We start from the raw sequence: 18099 nt of genomic DNA on the forward strand, positions 1-18099 counted from the left end.
CACAGATAAATCTCCAATACTTATGAAAGAAAACTTTATTTGTGATTTATAAACAAAACACATTACCAGATTTCATAAAGTAATATAAAATAATAAACACCATTACACTGATGAGCAGGTGTACAAAAAATTAGTCCAACAGATTTGCACTGTCAAAGTTAAAAGCATAGTGCCACTTAGGCACTGGATGAATTGATATATAATAACTACACACAAGCAGAATACATAGAACTTTTTATTTCCTGTTTTATCATTTTTGACTTTTTTTCTTTCTTTTTTTTATCTTTTTTTGAAGGGAGGGGTTTATATCATAGGGAAGTATGAACTGGCTCACATTACAGTGTTATTGATTTCAAAGCCTAGCACAAAACGAAGGATTGATCCTTTCAAGTTGCAAAAATCATAAGGTTGTAAAGAAAAGCGATTTAGACCATAACACTACAGCATTACATATACCTAGAATGTTCATGTTAACGTTGATCGCCACAGAGCCGACATCTTTCGGCCTCTTCTTTTTACGCTCTATGCGTGTACGTAATCAGTGTATGTTTGTGTATGAATAATTTGCTTTATGTCTACATACTTCAGCAGAGACGATACACATCTCCAGTTCCATCATAAATGAGGAAAAATAATTATGAAAAACATATCTGTTCATTTATATCTATATATAATTTCTGTTTTAATTGCGTTTAACATGCAAAACAGTCACTTGGTGATCTGACAGCACTGAACCACACCTGAAAGAGACTCAAGTGAGAGAGAGAGAGAGAGAGAGAGAGAGAGAGAGAGAGAGAGAGAGTGTGTTTGTGTTTGTGTGTGTGTGTGTGTGTGTGTGTGTGTGTGTGTGTGTGTGTGTGTGTCCGGTGTCTGTGTGTTTTGTGAAGATACGGTCTCATAGCAGCACGAACATCTCTCCTTTACTGAACAGTATCTCTACAGACTTCGAAGGGAAAGAAAGGAGAGATGTGCTCCCTCTTAAAAACAGAAACTTTAAGCATGATGTCTGAATGTTAACAAAACATTCCCATTATTTACAAAATTTGAATCAACAACTATGGAACTGTCATGAAGCTATATTTCATCACTGATTATATACAGTAGAAAAACTCTGTACTGCACACCACTGTGGTCTCCTCACTGTAATCTCCACTCAACCTCTATTTTTGCCCTAGAAAGCACCATATGCTAGTTAGTTAAACATGTCCATAAGCATGGCTGCATAGCCCATGGTGGTTCAACTGCTGTGAGAGCATAAACACTGGTGTGTCTTGAGAGTGTGTGTGTGTGTGCATGTAGGGGCCAGTACCTGTGCTTATGTTTCCAGCAGAGGAGTGACAATAATATTGGCTTGACTTTTCTGCTCTTTCTTGATACATTGTACAATACCAGCCACTAGGGGGCAGTACTGACATGGGGCCAGCACACCAGATAAAGGGAGGTTGGCAACATCAGATTTGCGAAAGTTACAAGCAGTAGCTAAGGGCAAGTAGCTGGACTAAGACATAAAGCTGGCAGGAAGTGGGATGACGTCTATCAAACATTCAAAACAGCAGCAAAGGAAGTGGGTGTGTTTTGAAGCCACAAGCATCCATTCTAATATTTTACAGACTTTTGAGAGGCTGTTGTGCTTCAGTCCTGTGGTGATTTTAGGTGTACAGCATGTGGACAGCCTGTTCATAGTGTGTTATGCATTAGAGAGCAAGAATGCACATCAATTTGTGATTTGTATTTGTACACATCGTGGGTGTGCATGATTTAGGACTGTATAACATGATATTTACTTGCTCTTAGAAAATATACTGAGTAAAGCATCATTCTGAGATTTCAGCATTACTTTGGGTGCAGGACAAAAGAGTTAGCGATCTCTGTGCCCTGTTCTAGGATTTTTGTGAGAGTAAAGCAAGTGATTTCGCTGCTACATTCCCATCTCTGTAGGCTTTTATTTTTGATCTGCTCTGGAAATCAGACACGTCTTTCTGATAAAGTTTTTTTTTCCTTTACAAAGTTTTGTTTCCAGCAGATAAAGGTGTGAGACGGGGCCTGGGACGGTTGTTTCTTCCCCATTTAACATTGAGGGAGGAAGGCAGGAATGGAGTTAGAGAAAACTCTTGGTATATCATGAGTTCATATCCAGTTTAACTGGACTCTTTTGATCCTTTTAAAAGAGAAGAGGGACTTCCCTCATCGTGGTTGAAAATGTCATTTACAAGGTGCGAATGGGCTTGGTCTGCATTTTGCAGACTTGAGTGCTTTCTTAGACATCACAGATTAATGCATCAGAACTAGAAAAATAGCCAATCAGAGTCAGGTTCTCAGGGTCAATTTGTGATTTTTCTCTCTTCTTTCTTGAACTGGAATTGGTAAATAAGGTATACAGAAGGAATAGGAATTTCTCCTCTCTTTACATTTTCAGTATTTTTGGTTTTCTCTTTCTGTCAGCATTTGCTACAAACATAAGTTGATAGCTGTAATATTATAGTGGGCCGTTCGTTGTTACTCCTCGCCATCATCTTTTCCTTTATCTTTCTTGTCTTTCTTTTCCTTCTTCTTCTTTTTCTTCTTCTTAGACTCCTCTTTCTTTCCGAAGGTGATGAACTCGCCCTTGTCATCAACAGCACCTGGGTCCTGCCGGATGGAGATGATGGCAGGAGAGCCGGGAATGATGAAGGCTTCAGGGGGGATCTCTCCCGGCTTCAGGGCTTGTGGAGGGCCGTAGCCGGGGCCTGCACCGTAGCGGAAGCTCCAGCTGTTACTGTTGATTCCAGCTCCAACAGGAGGGGACAGCTGTCCCTCTCCCTCCCCATCTGAGTGAAAAAAAAAATTACAATGATTAGATCGTATCTTCATTACTTACCAACTATATATTAAGATATTGAGTTACCTAATGTACCAAAAGTAAGGATTAAAACATAAGATGACACAATCACTCTTCCTAATTGTCTTTGAGATATAAACACCTAACAATGGGCTTCAGCAGTGAGATTACACATGAAATTCAAATTTTATGAGGAGCTTTCAGTGAAGAAGTTTTAGATTTCCAGTTGTAGAATTTATTTGTGATATTTTTGGGGAGACATAAATGTCCCAAATGGCATAAGTTTTTAATATTGTTTTTTAGATTAAAATACTTGGGTTGGAAAAAGTAACAGGGTAATTTCTGTCATCAATACACTATATTGCCAAAAGTATTGGGACACCCCTTCTAATAAATAGGTTTGACTATACTTTAGTAATTTCCACGAGTACAAATCCTAATGTTTAAGCATGTAATGATCTTCTAGGGAGTTGTGTGCTTCTAATTTTATAGCAACAGCTTGAACAGGACCCTTTCGATTTTACCATGACAATCCCTTTGTGTGTAAGTCAAGGTTCATAGAGAAATGATTGATTCAGTCAGTGTGGAAGAACTTTGATGTTCTGCATAAAGCCAAGTCCTAATCCCAGCTGAACACCTCTAGTGTGACTTTAAATGCAACCTTGTGCCAAAAACTCATCACCAAACACCAATGACTTGTACATACACTATATGGACAAAAGTATTGGGACACCCCCTTCTTTAGAACAGAAAAAGGCACTTCCAAAACTGTGGCAACAAAGATGGAAGCATAATTAATGTTTTTTTTTTTTTCATTGTATTTCCATCTCGGTTGCACCAGTTTTGTAAGTGTCTAAAATGACTGTGCCCTTATGTACAAGACATTGGTGTTTGGCGAGTTTTTGGCTCAAGGTCTGCATTTAAAGTCACACCAGAGGTGTTCAGATGAGATTATAACATTTAGCTTCATGCACACCAGTCAAGTTCTTCCACACTGACTGAAATCAATCATTTCTATTTGAATTTTGCTTTATACAAAGAGACATTGTCATGTTAGATTATAAAAAGGTTGTGTCCAAACTGTTGCTATACAATTAGAAGCACACAATTCCGTAGAATATCATTATATGCTTGAACATTAAGGTTTGTACTCATGGAAATTACTAAAGTAGTTAAACCTGTTCATTAGAAGGGGGTGTGCCAATACTTTTTGGAAATATAGTGTATTTGCCTTTTTTATATAAATAAATAAATCAACAACCCTAAATAATGTCTTCACTGCTTACTAAGATTTGCAACAGTTTTTTCCTGTCACCAAAAAAAGTCATGAGATGAAATCAGCATTCTGAATGGGAAAAAAATAGAAAAGGAGTGAAAAAAATTAATGTTTACTACAAATACATTTACATATTTATATACTTAATAAAATACCCTGCAGTTGTGCTTTTAGTATACTAAATTGGTATGCTTAAAGTCTGCTAAGTTGGAACAACTAATTTGGTACCTAATGCACTTAAATTGTGTGGAAGTAGTGTTGAAGTCCAACTAAAGATTTACTGAAGCATATTTGATTGTTCTAAAGTGGAACTATTGCAAGTACAGTTCAGACACACTTTAAATGCTGCATTTAAAGACTGATATTATTCAAAGATCATGCAGTGTCATCAAAAATGATATTACAACAGATTTTATGCTTCATATTGAGAAATGTGCATTGTGCACAAGTAGTACTCAAAATAAAGTTTAATTAAGATTTTTATATTAGTAAGTCTCAAGCCATATGTCAGTAAATATGCTAATAGATTTGACCTATACTCAATATGAAATAAATGTATTTTAAATATATTACCTTTTTACTAGGGTTGTGACTGTGTGTCAAAGTCAATATGACTTTGAAAATATCAGATAATTTAATTATAGTTTTAATTTGTCATGACAAGGCAGGGTTAGTTGCGGTTGTAAACTGTAATCTGGTGCGACTTCCCAAAAACTATTTATGAATATATTTATTAAGAATTTATGACATTTATAAATAAGTTAAATAATTAAAATACGTAAAATATACAATAAAACAAGCAAATAAATTAAAATATAAATAAATTATTATTATTATTATTGCTTTTTTGTCAAAACTTTTTTTTTCACAACTACATAAAACTAATGTGACTAACTGATTTCAAATAACTTTTTCTTTTTCTTTCGAAAGAGGTATGCCAAAATGAATCTGCATACAAAACATGATTGAAGAAGCACTAATCTAAACCTACAAGTTATACACACAAAGAGAGAGACACAGAATCACTCTGGAGTGCACTTTCATACAATGTTCATGTTTGAAAGTGTACTACCCCAACAGGGACAGAGAGCTGAGTCCAGAGTGAGAGACTTATGTACTACTTTCCCTACAGAAGCAGGGCTCTCTGCCACACCAGTTACTCTATGACCTACTTTCATTTCTGTGTTTTATTTAGATCTCACCATTGCCCTGAAATGCAATTCTGTTTGGTTTTGATCTGTACGTTTATTATGACAGTACCACATGGTTTATTTCAATAAATGCAAAACCTAGCAGGGATTATCCATTTTGATATTCTTTCCTCAGCTTAAATGAATCTGCATGGGTGGATTGTGCATCTATGTGTGTGCGCAACAAAGAGACTAAATTCGGAATCCTTCTCCTGCTCAGTTTCAGGCACACGTCTAAATTTAGACACGTCAAATCCTGGCATTAATATGCAAACTTAAAATGCTCTTTTTTCTGTGGCTACTGATAACTGCTCAAAATCTTGACCATCCTCAAAATATACCACCTCTCCGTCCATACAGAACACTCACGGTACGCAGATGGTACAGAAAAGAGTTAATGATCGAGTGTTACATGCACACATTCACAAAAGCTCTGTGTGCCGCCCCCTGGGCTTGACAGATCACATTTGGCTGAGAAGGTCAGAAATTGTGGTTTAGAGTGAGAGAGTAACTCATGTGTTCATGTTTTAGTCACACCTCACTCCATCTCCCTGTGGCTTTCATTATGGCAGCAATATCAGTGCATGTGTGTGTCTGTGTGTTGAGTTTCATGTCAGAGCAGGTCAACTGAGCAGGCTAGTTCTCGTCCTCATGAGACTAAAGAGAAGATCTGCAAGCTGGAGCTGGAAGCAATGGTCTAAAACTGACTTTTATTGCATTTCTCTCTTTGTTTATACAGGCCAGTGACAAATACGTGTCTAGATAGACAGATGATAGATGGATGCTTCTCTTTGTTTCTGAATATTTCTGCTTGTTGGTTGCACCACATGACTTTGATTCTACAAATGTTTTTCAACTGTTAATAAGCAGTTTTCTTAAAATTATTTTCCCCCAATGAAATAAAATAAAAGATTATGCCAAAATAGTTCAGGTTTTCTTTTTAAGAATTGTATTCATTTAATAAAGCTCTTTTCTTGCACAAAGTCCATTTTATATTTATTTTACAATTAATTAATTGATACTCTTTGGATTCTTCTCTTTGTTCCTGAATATTTATGCTTGTTGGTTGCACCAGATGACTTCAACATTCTTCAAATATTAATAAGTGAAGCAGTTTTATTTTCCCTAAGATAAGATAAAGAAAAAATAAGAATAAGAAAAGATAAAAATAAGTTATTATGCCAACTTATTTCAGCAATTATTTCTTTTCTTTTCTTTTCTCTGGATAGTTGTATCATTCAAAAACTCTTAATTAATGGCAAATTAATTTTATTACAAAATTTAATTTTAATTTAATTTAATTTAATTTAATTTAATTTCTATTTTGTTCTGTGGTTTAGCCTTAGTATCCAAATGTTCAAAATTATTATTTTTCCTTTTAAATAATATATTATCAAGTTTTTTTATATTTATTTTTTTTATTTTTTATTTTTTCCATAAATCAATGCTATTGGTCACCCTTTATGTCTGTCAAAAATCTGCCCCCGATGCAGCTGATCTAATGTTGTAAAAATGTCATAATTTTAGTAAAATGTTAATAGTATGACATGCAACTTTCCAACCACATATTCAGCCACAATACCAACTTTTACAACACAGTGTTTTTTTTCCCCCATTTCATGGTAAGTAGTGGTTTCAGACATTTGAGGTTTACACCTGACATCAATGATGTAGAGCAGCAACACATTGTATTGCTTGTCAGTGCAGCCAGATAATTTTGTGTGCATTTATAGACAAATACGTGATCTAATATGCATTCATGTGTTTGATGCATATGTGCTACATTTTGTGCTATTTCTGGTCCTTTTAGGCCTCCGGTCTTTATTTTTTCCTGTGATGTTTTTCTACCTCTCTTTTTCTCTACCTTCCATTCCTCTCCCCATCCACACCTTGCTCGTTCTTCCATTTTGAGTACTGCTGGTTGCCATGGAAACCTCCTCCCCCATCCCCGCTCGCCCACTCCCAGCTGCTCCTGCTGCAGTATCTAAGATTCATTGTTGTTGCCTGGCAACAAGTCACACAGTGTTTCCTAGCAACAGGACCACCGGAGGGGTCTGCCAATCCTGAACCTCTGTGCATCTCCAACCCCCGCATCCCCCCTCTTCTCTTTCAGCATCACTCTCATTCTATCATCTCTTTCCTCCTCTATTACTCGCCGTCTCTCTGCATCCCACATGCTTTATCTTTTTTAAATGACTCTCAGTATAGCATCCTCATATATCTCTTGCTTTCTACGTCACATTCATCTGTGTCTCATTTTCCAGCTTGGCCTCTTTTCTGCTCCTCCTGTTCCCATGACCTCAACCGTGTTGTAATTTACAAGCACTAAACCAGTGCTTACACAACACACCTGCGTTGCCTCAATAACACAATAATCACTATTTGGTTGGAAAACTAGACTGGTTTTCATAAGTCTATCAGATTTATGGTGTGTAGCTCATCCTTCTGCTTCACCTCTCTGCAGCTTACTAATAAAGAATCAATTGATTTTTCTTCTCTCTTCTTTTGTCGCTCTGTGCCTCTCTCAATCTGTCCCACTTACTCTATCCATTTCTTCCCACTGTCCACCATCATTCCAGTTCAGCTCTGCTCTATCAGCCTGTCAATATCTCCACCATCCACCACCCAGGAGACCTGCCACTCTTCCTTCATTCCTCTAATGGCACATTAGATTGATCGGCCTCTGTCTATCTGGCTGATCTTTGAGGAGAAGCATATCTCAGTAATGCAAATTCAATAACCCCAAACAGGCCTCATGCATCACAATATTTAGATACTTTAGTTCTGAACTTCAGAGGAGTAAATGAAAGATGTCATTCGAGCACACTGAGCACGTACACACTGCAGCTAAATTGGGTTGTCAATTTACCTTTTAATGCTTAATTCTGTTCGGTACACACACAGTTCAGTAGTTTATGGGAGTGACAACCACATTCTACAACTGAATTAACTCCTTAAAAAAAATCAGACAGTGACAAACCTGACAATTTACAGAAATTCTACTTGGGTGTGTTTCCCAAAAGCATCAGGATCATACTGTAGTTCAATAATTAGTTGTTTTCTTGAAACCATAGTTCAAATGAACATTCGCAAACAGCACTGCAAACTTATGTGAAACTAAAGCTCTCGACCTGTTGTTAGAAGCATAGTTTCTAGTTGGTAACACATGGACTGTTATCATGCAGTACAATCTATATCTTAACAAATACATTTACATATTTCGCCAACTTGGAATTATAAGGTTCTATCTGACATTTTTGTCAAAATTGAGTTATTCACATATTCTTATTATGTGACAACATATTTACATTATGTGATGTTACTTTTGTGAGCTGTGTACATTTTGGGCCTTTTTTGGAAAACAAAAAGGGTTCTATCTACAGAAGTATATGGAACACAAAAACTTTGAAGCTTATTATCTCAAAACTGATAGAACCTCTATTCCAAGGCCCCCCTTCATTACTGTTGCTATGTCCGACAAGCCATGGCACTGTCACACCACACATCATGTTCTCATGCAGTGAAAAATACATTCCAAAGCAAAGAGGAAACTGACAACGTGCCGACAGACAGAGCAGGTTACTTTTGGTATGAAAACTCTTAGATTTCAAATTTTGTCATTTTGTAAGAAATCCAAACAATAAATACTGTTAGATAAATATTAGTTTTGTGGCTTAGTTTTGTGGCTCTTTAATGTCTTGACGGATCGCTGTAGCACCTCAGTTCAACTGCATGTGAACCAATCATCTCTTCCTCTTTACTAGTTATAGCACAAAATAAACATGAATGAACATCAGAAGGTATCATTTCAAACACGGAAAGACACAAAACACGCCATTTTTAAAGTTCAAGTCCACCGATGTTAATCTACTCTCCTGTCTGGTTTGTTTATCGGACAAAATAGCAGATTTGGCATTATGATTGGTCAGATCACCTGTGAGTCAAACTCCCTGCAAAGGAGTTTCAGTTGTACTTTTGGTATACTAAACTAGTATATATAAAGTCTGCTAAAATGGAAGAACAAATGTTGCGTTTAATGCACTTTAATTGTGTGGAAGTAGTGCTGAGGTCCAACTAAAAACATATATATACAACAAGTATATTTGATTGTGCTAAAGTGAAGCTATTGCAAGTACACTTCAGGTAGACTTTAAATATCTTACATTTAAAGACAGGCTGACAGAGATCATACAATCATTACTAATAGTGATATTAACCCTTTGAGCGGTACAGTCCCACATTTGGGATTCTAATTTCCGTGCCCCTGGGAGTACGGTCCCACATATGGAATTTAGAACGTTCGGTGACGTCACGCAACTGTAAAATTCAAACTGCGCTTTGGCGCGCTGGCTGGCGCTGAGCCAGAGACGGACGAGCTCTGCGCTTGTCATATAATCACAACTATGCAGTGTTTTCAACCACATAATGCTTATTTTAGGTTTCAGACATTTAAATACACATAAGTACTAGCAAAAGGAGACATTTAGAGATTGTAAAATACACACATATGTCTATGGAAGCAGCAAATAACAATCTATTCAAATATGATTTGCCGATGTGTTTTATTCATAATATCACATACACATAGGCTAAGTAACTAAAAAGTCCACTCTATACCTCTCCTAGTTCACCAGCCACTTACTTGCATGTATTTCGGGAGAAACGGATGAATTTACTTGCTGTAAAGCCGGCTGACAGGACTCTCTGAACCGCAGCGCGAACAAACATGGCGGCGCCCATCTCACATTACCGATCACGATCCAGAGCATTTATATAGGGTTTTAAACGACGAAACATACTAATTCACACATATTTGTAAATCGGAATATCAGATAGTTCATGACATGGTAAGCAAGTGTGTGAGTATTCTGAATAAAAAAGGAAAAACGAAATAAAAGCGATCTATCTGTCATACAGTGTTATTGTGTCTGTGTTGTGTCACATGACAAGCTTGATGCGTCGCCATGGAAACAATAAGGACGAACGTTCTAAAATAACGGTCGCTTAAAAAAAACTCACTCTCGGGGGTCCGCTAGAATATTTTAAACTCACCACTGAAAGGGTTAAAGCACATTTAGGCATAACATTGAGAAATATGCATTGTGCAATAAAAAGTATTCAAAATAAAGTTTAATTATAGTTTTATATCAGTAAGTCTAAAGTGATATGTCAATAAATGTTAATGGATTTTAAGTAGTGTTAATTTGTCAGCTGTAGTCTTAGTCTTAGTCCCGTGTTAAATGTTCTTGTTAGTTTATATCATGTTTAGTCAACCTCATCCTATTTTATTCTCGTCAAGTTTTAGTTGACTTAGCATTTTAGTGTAGTTTTAGTCAATCCTTGTCAATCCCTGGCCAGCACAGGTGTCACTTTAAGCTTCCAACCACGTCCTCTAAGATTTTTCACAGTGCGGAACATCTTGTATTTTTTAATAATACTTTGCACTGTAGCCACTGGAACTTCAAAACATTTAGATACGGTCTTATAGCCCTTTACTGACTTGTGAGCAGCCACAATGCACAGCCACAGGTCCTCAGTGAGCATCTTTGTCTTAGCCATGACTGTCCACAAACAGAGAGCTTTGTTTTTTTTTATCTGTTGAGTTAATTAAAACAGCTGTTCCAATGAATCAGGGTAATTAGGATGCTTTAGAACACCTTGGACTATTTGGAAAGGTATAGAACTTTGGATTTTCCCATAGAAAAAAGCTGAGAAATATATATTTTTTTCACAATATGCCACAATAATTGTACATCGTCTTATTATCTTTTGGGAGAAGCCTGTGTCATTTCCAGTCAAAAAAAAAAAAACTTGCTGGTTGAATAAAAGTAACTTTAAGTCAGAATTTGCCAGGGGTATGAATAATTTCAGGCTTGACTGTATATGTTCAACAACATGTAAAAGTGAGTTTTGCATCCAATGACCTCTTTAAGAGTGCACTCTGATTAGCATTTGCACAAAATAATAATAATAATAAATAATAAAAGGTAAAATAGCTGAATGTAAGTATTTGGTTAGGGAAATTTAGGGGATTCACTCCGGTATTTAAATGCAATTGTCACTCCTGAAACTTCACAGTGTGCACTTGGCCATTATGCGATTACCCAAAATAAACACATTTGGTTCATCGTGTCAACTAATGATTATGTTGCCTAATTATGTGCTGAAATGAGGCATTTGAGAGAAATTAAATTCTGTCAGGAAAGGACTAGCCTTGACACATCAGTACTTGTAAATAAAGAATGGACTTCTGTGGAAGAAGAGAAGGAAAATATGCTAGTAGATCTATGAGAATGACAAGCTATGGACCACAGAAAGTCACTGTCTGGATTGCTAGTTGCAGGAAGTCTGAAAAAATTAATGGAAAAGCTTAAGCCAGACTTGCAGACTTGTTCCCTGTCATTTTAGATCTTGGGAACACTATTGCAGTACAAAGAATCCACGCAAAGTACATCCTTTACTTGGATTGAGGATCTTTCAGGACATGCAAGACTGTAAAAGAGCAATAAGAGGACACACAGAGAGAGAGGAAGAGCTAACATTTTTTGGATGAATAAACCTAACCTGCTTTAAACAGGTTGTTTTAAACATGCATGAATTTATGTCAGTTAGAATCAGCTTCAATTTGGTTCAAAAGTTTCAGTCGGTCTTGATTTAGTCCTAAGATTCATTACAAGAAATCCAGAATCACCATATGTATTAGGCGTATTAATTAAAACAGATGTAATAGGTTGATGAACATGACAATTTTGCTAGAGAGAAAATTACTAGATTAGCAAGAGCATGAAGTTTTGCGAGAAGATGATGGAGCCGTTGGTTTCGGATGATTAAAATGTAATTACACTACGGACGTCTTTAAAATGTGACCTCACCTGCTGCACTGGAGACTGTCGGCCAGTTCTGGACCAGCATGCCTTGCGCTCCCTGCATCACAGCTGACGCCTCTTCCATATGCACAGAACTAAAATCAAAAACAATTAGCATGTCATTAGTCTTGAAATATCACACATCCAGTAAATTTTTTGAGTGTTATTAAAAATACACAGTTAAAATTTTCAGTTAAATTGATTTAAAGTATATAAGATGTCTGAGGGGGACAGCTGTGCAGCTGCTGTGTTTGCATGTATTTATTTAAGCTTCTGTTCTGGAGGTGCCTGTGATGGTGAGAGTACATGTGACAGAGTGTGTTAGACTGTCTGTGATCTAATGTGTCTGTGTGTGAGGTGATGTGTGTCTGGCGTGCAAGTTGTCATGATGGTGTCCTGATGTTTTAACTCCTTCAGACATGTTGACAGGAAAGCACACTAGTAGAGTGTGTAAATATATACAGGAAAGAAGGCAGGGAGATACACAAGATGATACAAAAATGACCACTTATAAAGTGCATTAAAATATATTTTAAATATAAAATATATATTTTCAAGTACATTTTAGATATAAAATATTTTGAATAAAAATCTATAAAACAAGATAATATGATTTACTTGTGTAGCAACATTAGATGAGATGGTAAGATTTGCATCATGAATATATAATGCCATTGAAAAGTTTGGGGTCATTATTTTATTATAATTATTTTTATATTATATCACCAAGGCTGCATTTATGCGCTGAAATACAGTAAATTTGTGAAATATGTTTACACTTTAAAATAATTGTTTCAGAAATCATTTTAATATGCTGATTTGCTACTCAAAATTATTTATTTATTTTATTATTATAAGTGTTGAAAACAATTGTGCTGCTTTTGTGGAAATCGTGATACAATGTTCAAAATTACAGCATTTATGTGAAATACAAATATTTTACAACATTCTAAATGTCTTTACTGTCACTTTTGGTCACTTTGTCCATCCTTGCTAAACAAAAGTGTTCATTTCTAAAAAATAATAATAATAATGATAATTAATTAAATAAAAATCCTGCCCCTAAAACTGTGAACATAATGTAAGTGTACATTAAAAGATTAATCAAAAGATTTAAAAAAAATGCTGGGTTAAAAACAACCCAGCGCTAGGTGAAATATGGACAAATCCAGTGAATGGGTTGTTTTGACCTAGCAGTTAAACCTAACCTTCTGGGTAGTTTTATTTTACTCAACTAATGCTTAAAAATTACTATATTTCTTGCTTGAATGAACCCAAAATAGGTTGGAAATTAACATGTATTAATATGTTAAATAAATTAACATTTATTAATAAGTTAAGAATAAATGATTATCAAATAATACACATTTTAAATGGCTTATTAATAATTGTTAACCTTTTGATTATTCCTGATGCCTCTAGTAATTATGTGTCTGATTTGTAACCTATTTTGGGTTCATTTTAAGCCAGCCATATAGTGATTTTTAAAAAATAGTTGAGCAAACTAAAACTACCCAGAAGGTTTGATAAAACATTTAACCCAACCGCTGAGTCAAAATAACCTAATTGCTGGGTTTGTCCATATTTCACCCAGCGCTGAGTTGTTTTTTACCCAGAATTTTTTAGAGTGTATTAAATGTTTTAAAGATGCATTACTCATAATATCTTATGGAGTGTTTTAAATAAATGTATCCTGTTTGTAAGGTTTTTAACTAGAAAATAAATGTTGAGAATAGGATTTTTTTTTTTTTTTTTGCAGTGTAGGAATGATAAGGACGAAAGAAAGAAAACTAAAAAGTGTTCATCAAAGAGAAAAATATGTGGATTGTATGGACATATATTACCATTTCAACGCCTCTTGCTTCTCTACCCTACAAAGGCCCATTTCATAATCTGATTTCCCCTAATACATTGTTGTTTCTTTACCATCTTTATCTTCCCTCCATTCGCCTCTCCATTCCTCTCTCTCAGACTGTCAGCAGGCCATGCATAACATAAGCCTGGGAATTTGTGGTAGACAGTTGAAGATGTAGTATGTACTTAAAATTTCAACAAATACAACGCTGCACCCTACAGCTGCGAGTATGCATTAAGAAGCATTACGTTAAAGGGACATTTCATTTCCTACATACACTTTCCAGCGACGGCCTTTGGCTTTCAGCACGGCTCGGTGTGTTTATCACCATGGAAACCATGATCAGACAAGCACCCACATAAAGAGGAAGACTGTGAATTTTGCCACCGCACTCCTATACATCCATTATAAATGTACAGACATGAGGAGCAGAAAGGAAGTGGGTATAGCAGGGCATCTGCAATGCAGCACAGGGTGTGCCCAGCCTGCTACAGCTCCCATAACTCTGATCCAGTGTGTGTGTTAGCATGATGGATCTTTCTAATTCCCTTAAAGCTGAAATGCACCCGTGCCTTCTGGCAGAGTGAATCAGTAACTTTCTAGCCTAAGGAGAGGCTTGTCGATTGAGGGGTGTGGAATTAAAGCCACTGGAGAGTTGGTTTGAATACTGGAATAAGTCTAAATGAAAAGGAGGTGTGACAGAGAGTTGAACCATTCAAGAATTACTCATCTTAACTTTTGATTTATTGAGGGTCAGTGAAAAGTTATGAATACATCATGTAATTCTAAGATTTAAGAATAATTAATTTTATTAAAAAAATGTATTATGCAATATACATTATTGTTCAAAAGTGTAGGGTTGGTAAGACTTTTGTTTTTGTTTTTGAAATAAGTCTTTTAAGCTGCATTTATTTGATTAGAAATATAGTAAAAAAAAGTGCAATATTGTAAAAAAATAGTATTAGAATTTAAAATAACTGTTTTCTATTTGTATTTCTATCATGACAACTCTGGGAAGATTTTAGCATGGTGGATATGACAATGTTAATGTATTTGGTCTTGGCGGAATAGATCTGCTATACACTGCTTCTGCTGTTGGTTATTGCTGTAGTTGTAGATTATTGCTGTTGTAAGCAAATTAGGAAACTTGCTACTGCCAATGCATATGACCATGCAGTGCTGTGAGTATTTAAGACATGCTGCTGCTGCACAAATAGTATATTAAATAACCCATAGTAGATCTATACAGGCGGAGCTGGGGATGGTTGAGGGTTTCAGAGAAGAGCTGCCAAAAGTTTGAGTGAATGCTAACCAGCCATTGAAATGTAAGGAAGCAAGCATATTGGTTGCTTATGCAACATGAACAAATCAGGTTGTGTCAGTTGTTTAACGCTGAATGCCATCAGTTAAGTTAAAAACCCATCAGCCTGCGACATCTAGAGTTTCATGACAGAACTTGGCATATATTTGCAATGTATTTTGTGATAGCAAAAAATTTCATCAGCATTACGCCAGTCTTCAGTTTCACAAGATCCTTCCAAAATTATTTTAATATGCAGATGACAAATAAAATTATTTGATTTATTGGCATCAACTGATACTGGCTATTAAATTTTCCATTTTTTTTATATATATATATATTTAAATATATATAACGTTAATATTACCTTTACTGCCATCTAATGCTCACTTTAAAAACACTAATAATTTAATAGCATTGCAGTAAATTTGTATATTGTATAGCAAATGTCAAAATGTTGTGATGCCTAAATTAACCTTTCACTAAATTAACATTTAAAATGATTGATTTTCAATTTTAGTGTTCTATATTTTTTTAATTAATTTAGACAAAACCATATAGATCTTTAATATATGCTATTTATAGGTTATCAGCCATAACATAATCAGCTTATCATCAGTGTTGGAGAGTAACTGGTTACATGTAACGGAGTTATATTATTTAATTAAAAAATAAAAGTTACTGTAATCTGTTACGGTTACTGAGAAAAAAAAAAGTGTAATTAAATCAGTTACTTTTGAAAATGATTTAAAAGGGGGTTACATCTGAATATTATCACACACACACACACACACACACACACACACATACAGATTCAATTAATTTATTTCCAAAACTGCATTGACTGCTTTAAAATATGAGCAATGTTTTAGGAGTTTAAGACAGAATAGGACACATAATTCTTCGATAATCATTTCATTTTCTATTTGGGTTTATGTATATGCTTTTAAGATTTTCAAGATTAACTGTTTTTCCCCCCTAAGGCATTGTTAGATGTCAGGGTTTCCTGTCATGGTTATGCAAAGATTTGATTTCAAAAACAGTATCATAGCTATTAAACTCTATTTTATTATATTAAATCAGATTTGAACCTCAGATCAATCTTAAAATAAAAAAGAGGTGCTAAAGTCTGATTTTGTAGTGGCTGTGCATTAAAATTAAATTGTTATAATCTGAATTCAAGTAATGAAGGATTTTGCAAGTCTGACATCAATCAGTATTGAGTACTACTGTAAGGTTAACGCAGCTTTAAATGTTTGAAAACATTTATTATAATTATTATTATAATTATTATAATTTAGAAATGTAATCAAAACGTAATCAAATGTAATCTGTCACATTACTTTAATAAAGTAATTGAAATAGTTACACTACATATTACATTTTAAACAGGGTAACTTGCAATCTGTAACCAAAAGTAACTTATCTGACAGAATTAATAATGAGTTTAATACTGGTGCATAACTGAATGTAATTTTTTTAGTGTGCAAATTTGTACTGTTTGTATGTTGCTCTAAGTGGCTCAGTGAAATTCCATCTAATTTATCCCCTGTGTATAATGTCCCCTGTGCCATTTTTGCACCAGCCTTCAGTCACATAAAACACGCATACCCACACACAAACCATCCCCGCAGATGAGCCCACAGGGTAGCACAACATTATCACATAAAACAGACAGCCCTTCACCCTTTGGAAACTGTATGTGTGTGGTGGTTAGAGGAGGGGGCCTTGTTGTCTCCAGATGTAAGTGTGTGTGCGGGTATGTGTAAAGAGTTAGAGAATAAATATTTAGCATTTCAGAGATGACTCATTTTGTCAGTATGTGTGCATGGAAATAGTCCCCCTGAGATTTGAATTCCCTGCTTGGTGTGGGTAAGCTCACACAATCAGCTCATCTGCTAGCTCGTCCTTTATGCTCGGTTGTGAAGGACTGTGCATCTGCTGTGGAGAATGCTGATGACCTACATACTCAAGATCAGACTGCAGAGCCACTATGCCAGGGAAAGGCCCTTAGCAAACGCTTCAAAGCTTGTGTTTGTGCGTGATGAAGACAGACAGAGCACAGTTGGTCCACAGAGGAAGAGGCAAGAGGTCAGGAAGAAGTCAGAGAGCTCCTGGTGGTTATGATTCTGGTGTTTGGATGAGACTCTGTTACAGATACTACCGAAATAAGAACTGACAGTCTTTCTGTTTTACTAATTTGCTCCTTGTAATTTCTTATTTTAGCCTCTTTTGTTGAATTTGATAAACAGCAAACATATACAGAGACAAATTAGTATACCTATTATGCAATTATGTGTGGTTGTGGAATGGAATCTGACATATTTCTGAATTGCATTGCTTCCTAAATTAATTTTGTAATCAAGAAATACAATAAAAATAAATGTGTAGTGCATCAGATTTTATGAACTAAACAATATGAACACTGTTTTTAATCATTTGTATAAACCTGTGTTTGTATGGTTAACTAAGACTGTTACAGTTGTTTTCATTAACTGTAATAAAGCTGAAATAAAATAAATAATAATGTATAAAATATAAATATAATGTACAAAAAAAATACTAAATGTAAATATTAAATGAAAAACCTAAACTTAAAAATGTAAACATGTTGAAACAAATATGTAAAATTATTTAAACATGATTTTAAGCAAAATAATAATAATAAATTTATATTTTAAACTAACATAACAGAATTGCTAATCCTAACTTTGAATTAAAACTGTAAAAAGGTCATTTAAAAAAAAATATAAATACTGTAATAGTAAAAAAAACTAAAGCTATTTAAATTATT

General features: G+C 35.1%; 2 protein-coding genes across 6 annotated transcripts in view; both read right to left on the bottom strand.

The window, feature by feature from the left end:
* LOC141299195 (protocadherin gamma-C5-like) overlaps positions 1–18099 on the bottom strand; it is a 207648-nt gene that overhangs the window by 136400 nt on the left and 53149 nt on the right. The window lies entirely within an intron of this gene.
* The window catches only part of LOC141299194 (protocadherin alpha-C2-like), a 62739-nt gene continuing 44657 nt past the window's right edge, over positions 18–18099 (bottom strand). For all 4 annotated transcript variants that reach the window (XM_073829501.1, XM_073829502.1, XM_073829500.1 and 1 more), the window contains exons 3-4: positions 12157–12245; positions 18–2807 (exon numbers count right to left, since the gene is read on the bottom strand). In XM_073829501.1, the coding sequence (XP_073685602.1) occupies positions 2497–2807; positions 12157–12245 (400 nt within the window). In that variant the 3' untranslated portion in view covers positions 18–2496. The remainder of the gene's footprint in view (positions 2808–12156; positions 12246–18099) is intronic.

This window comes from Garra rufa, chromosome 23 (genome assembly GCF_049309525.1).
Source record: "Garra rufa chromosome 23, GarRuf1.0, whole genome shotgun sequence".
NCBI lineage: Eukaryota > Metazoa > Chordata > Actinopteri > Cypriniformes > Cyprinidae > Garra > Garra rufa.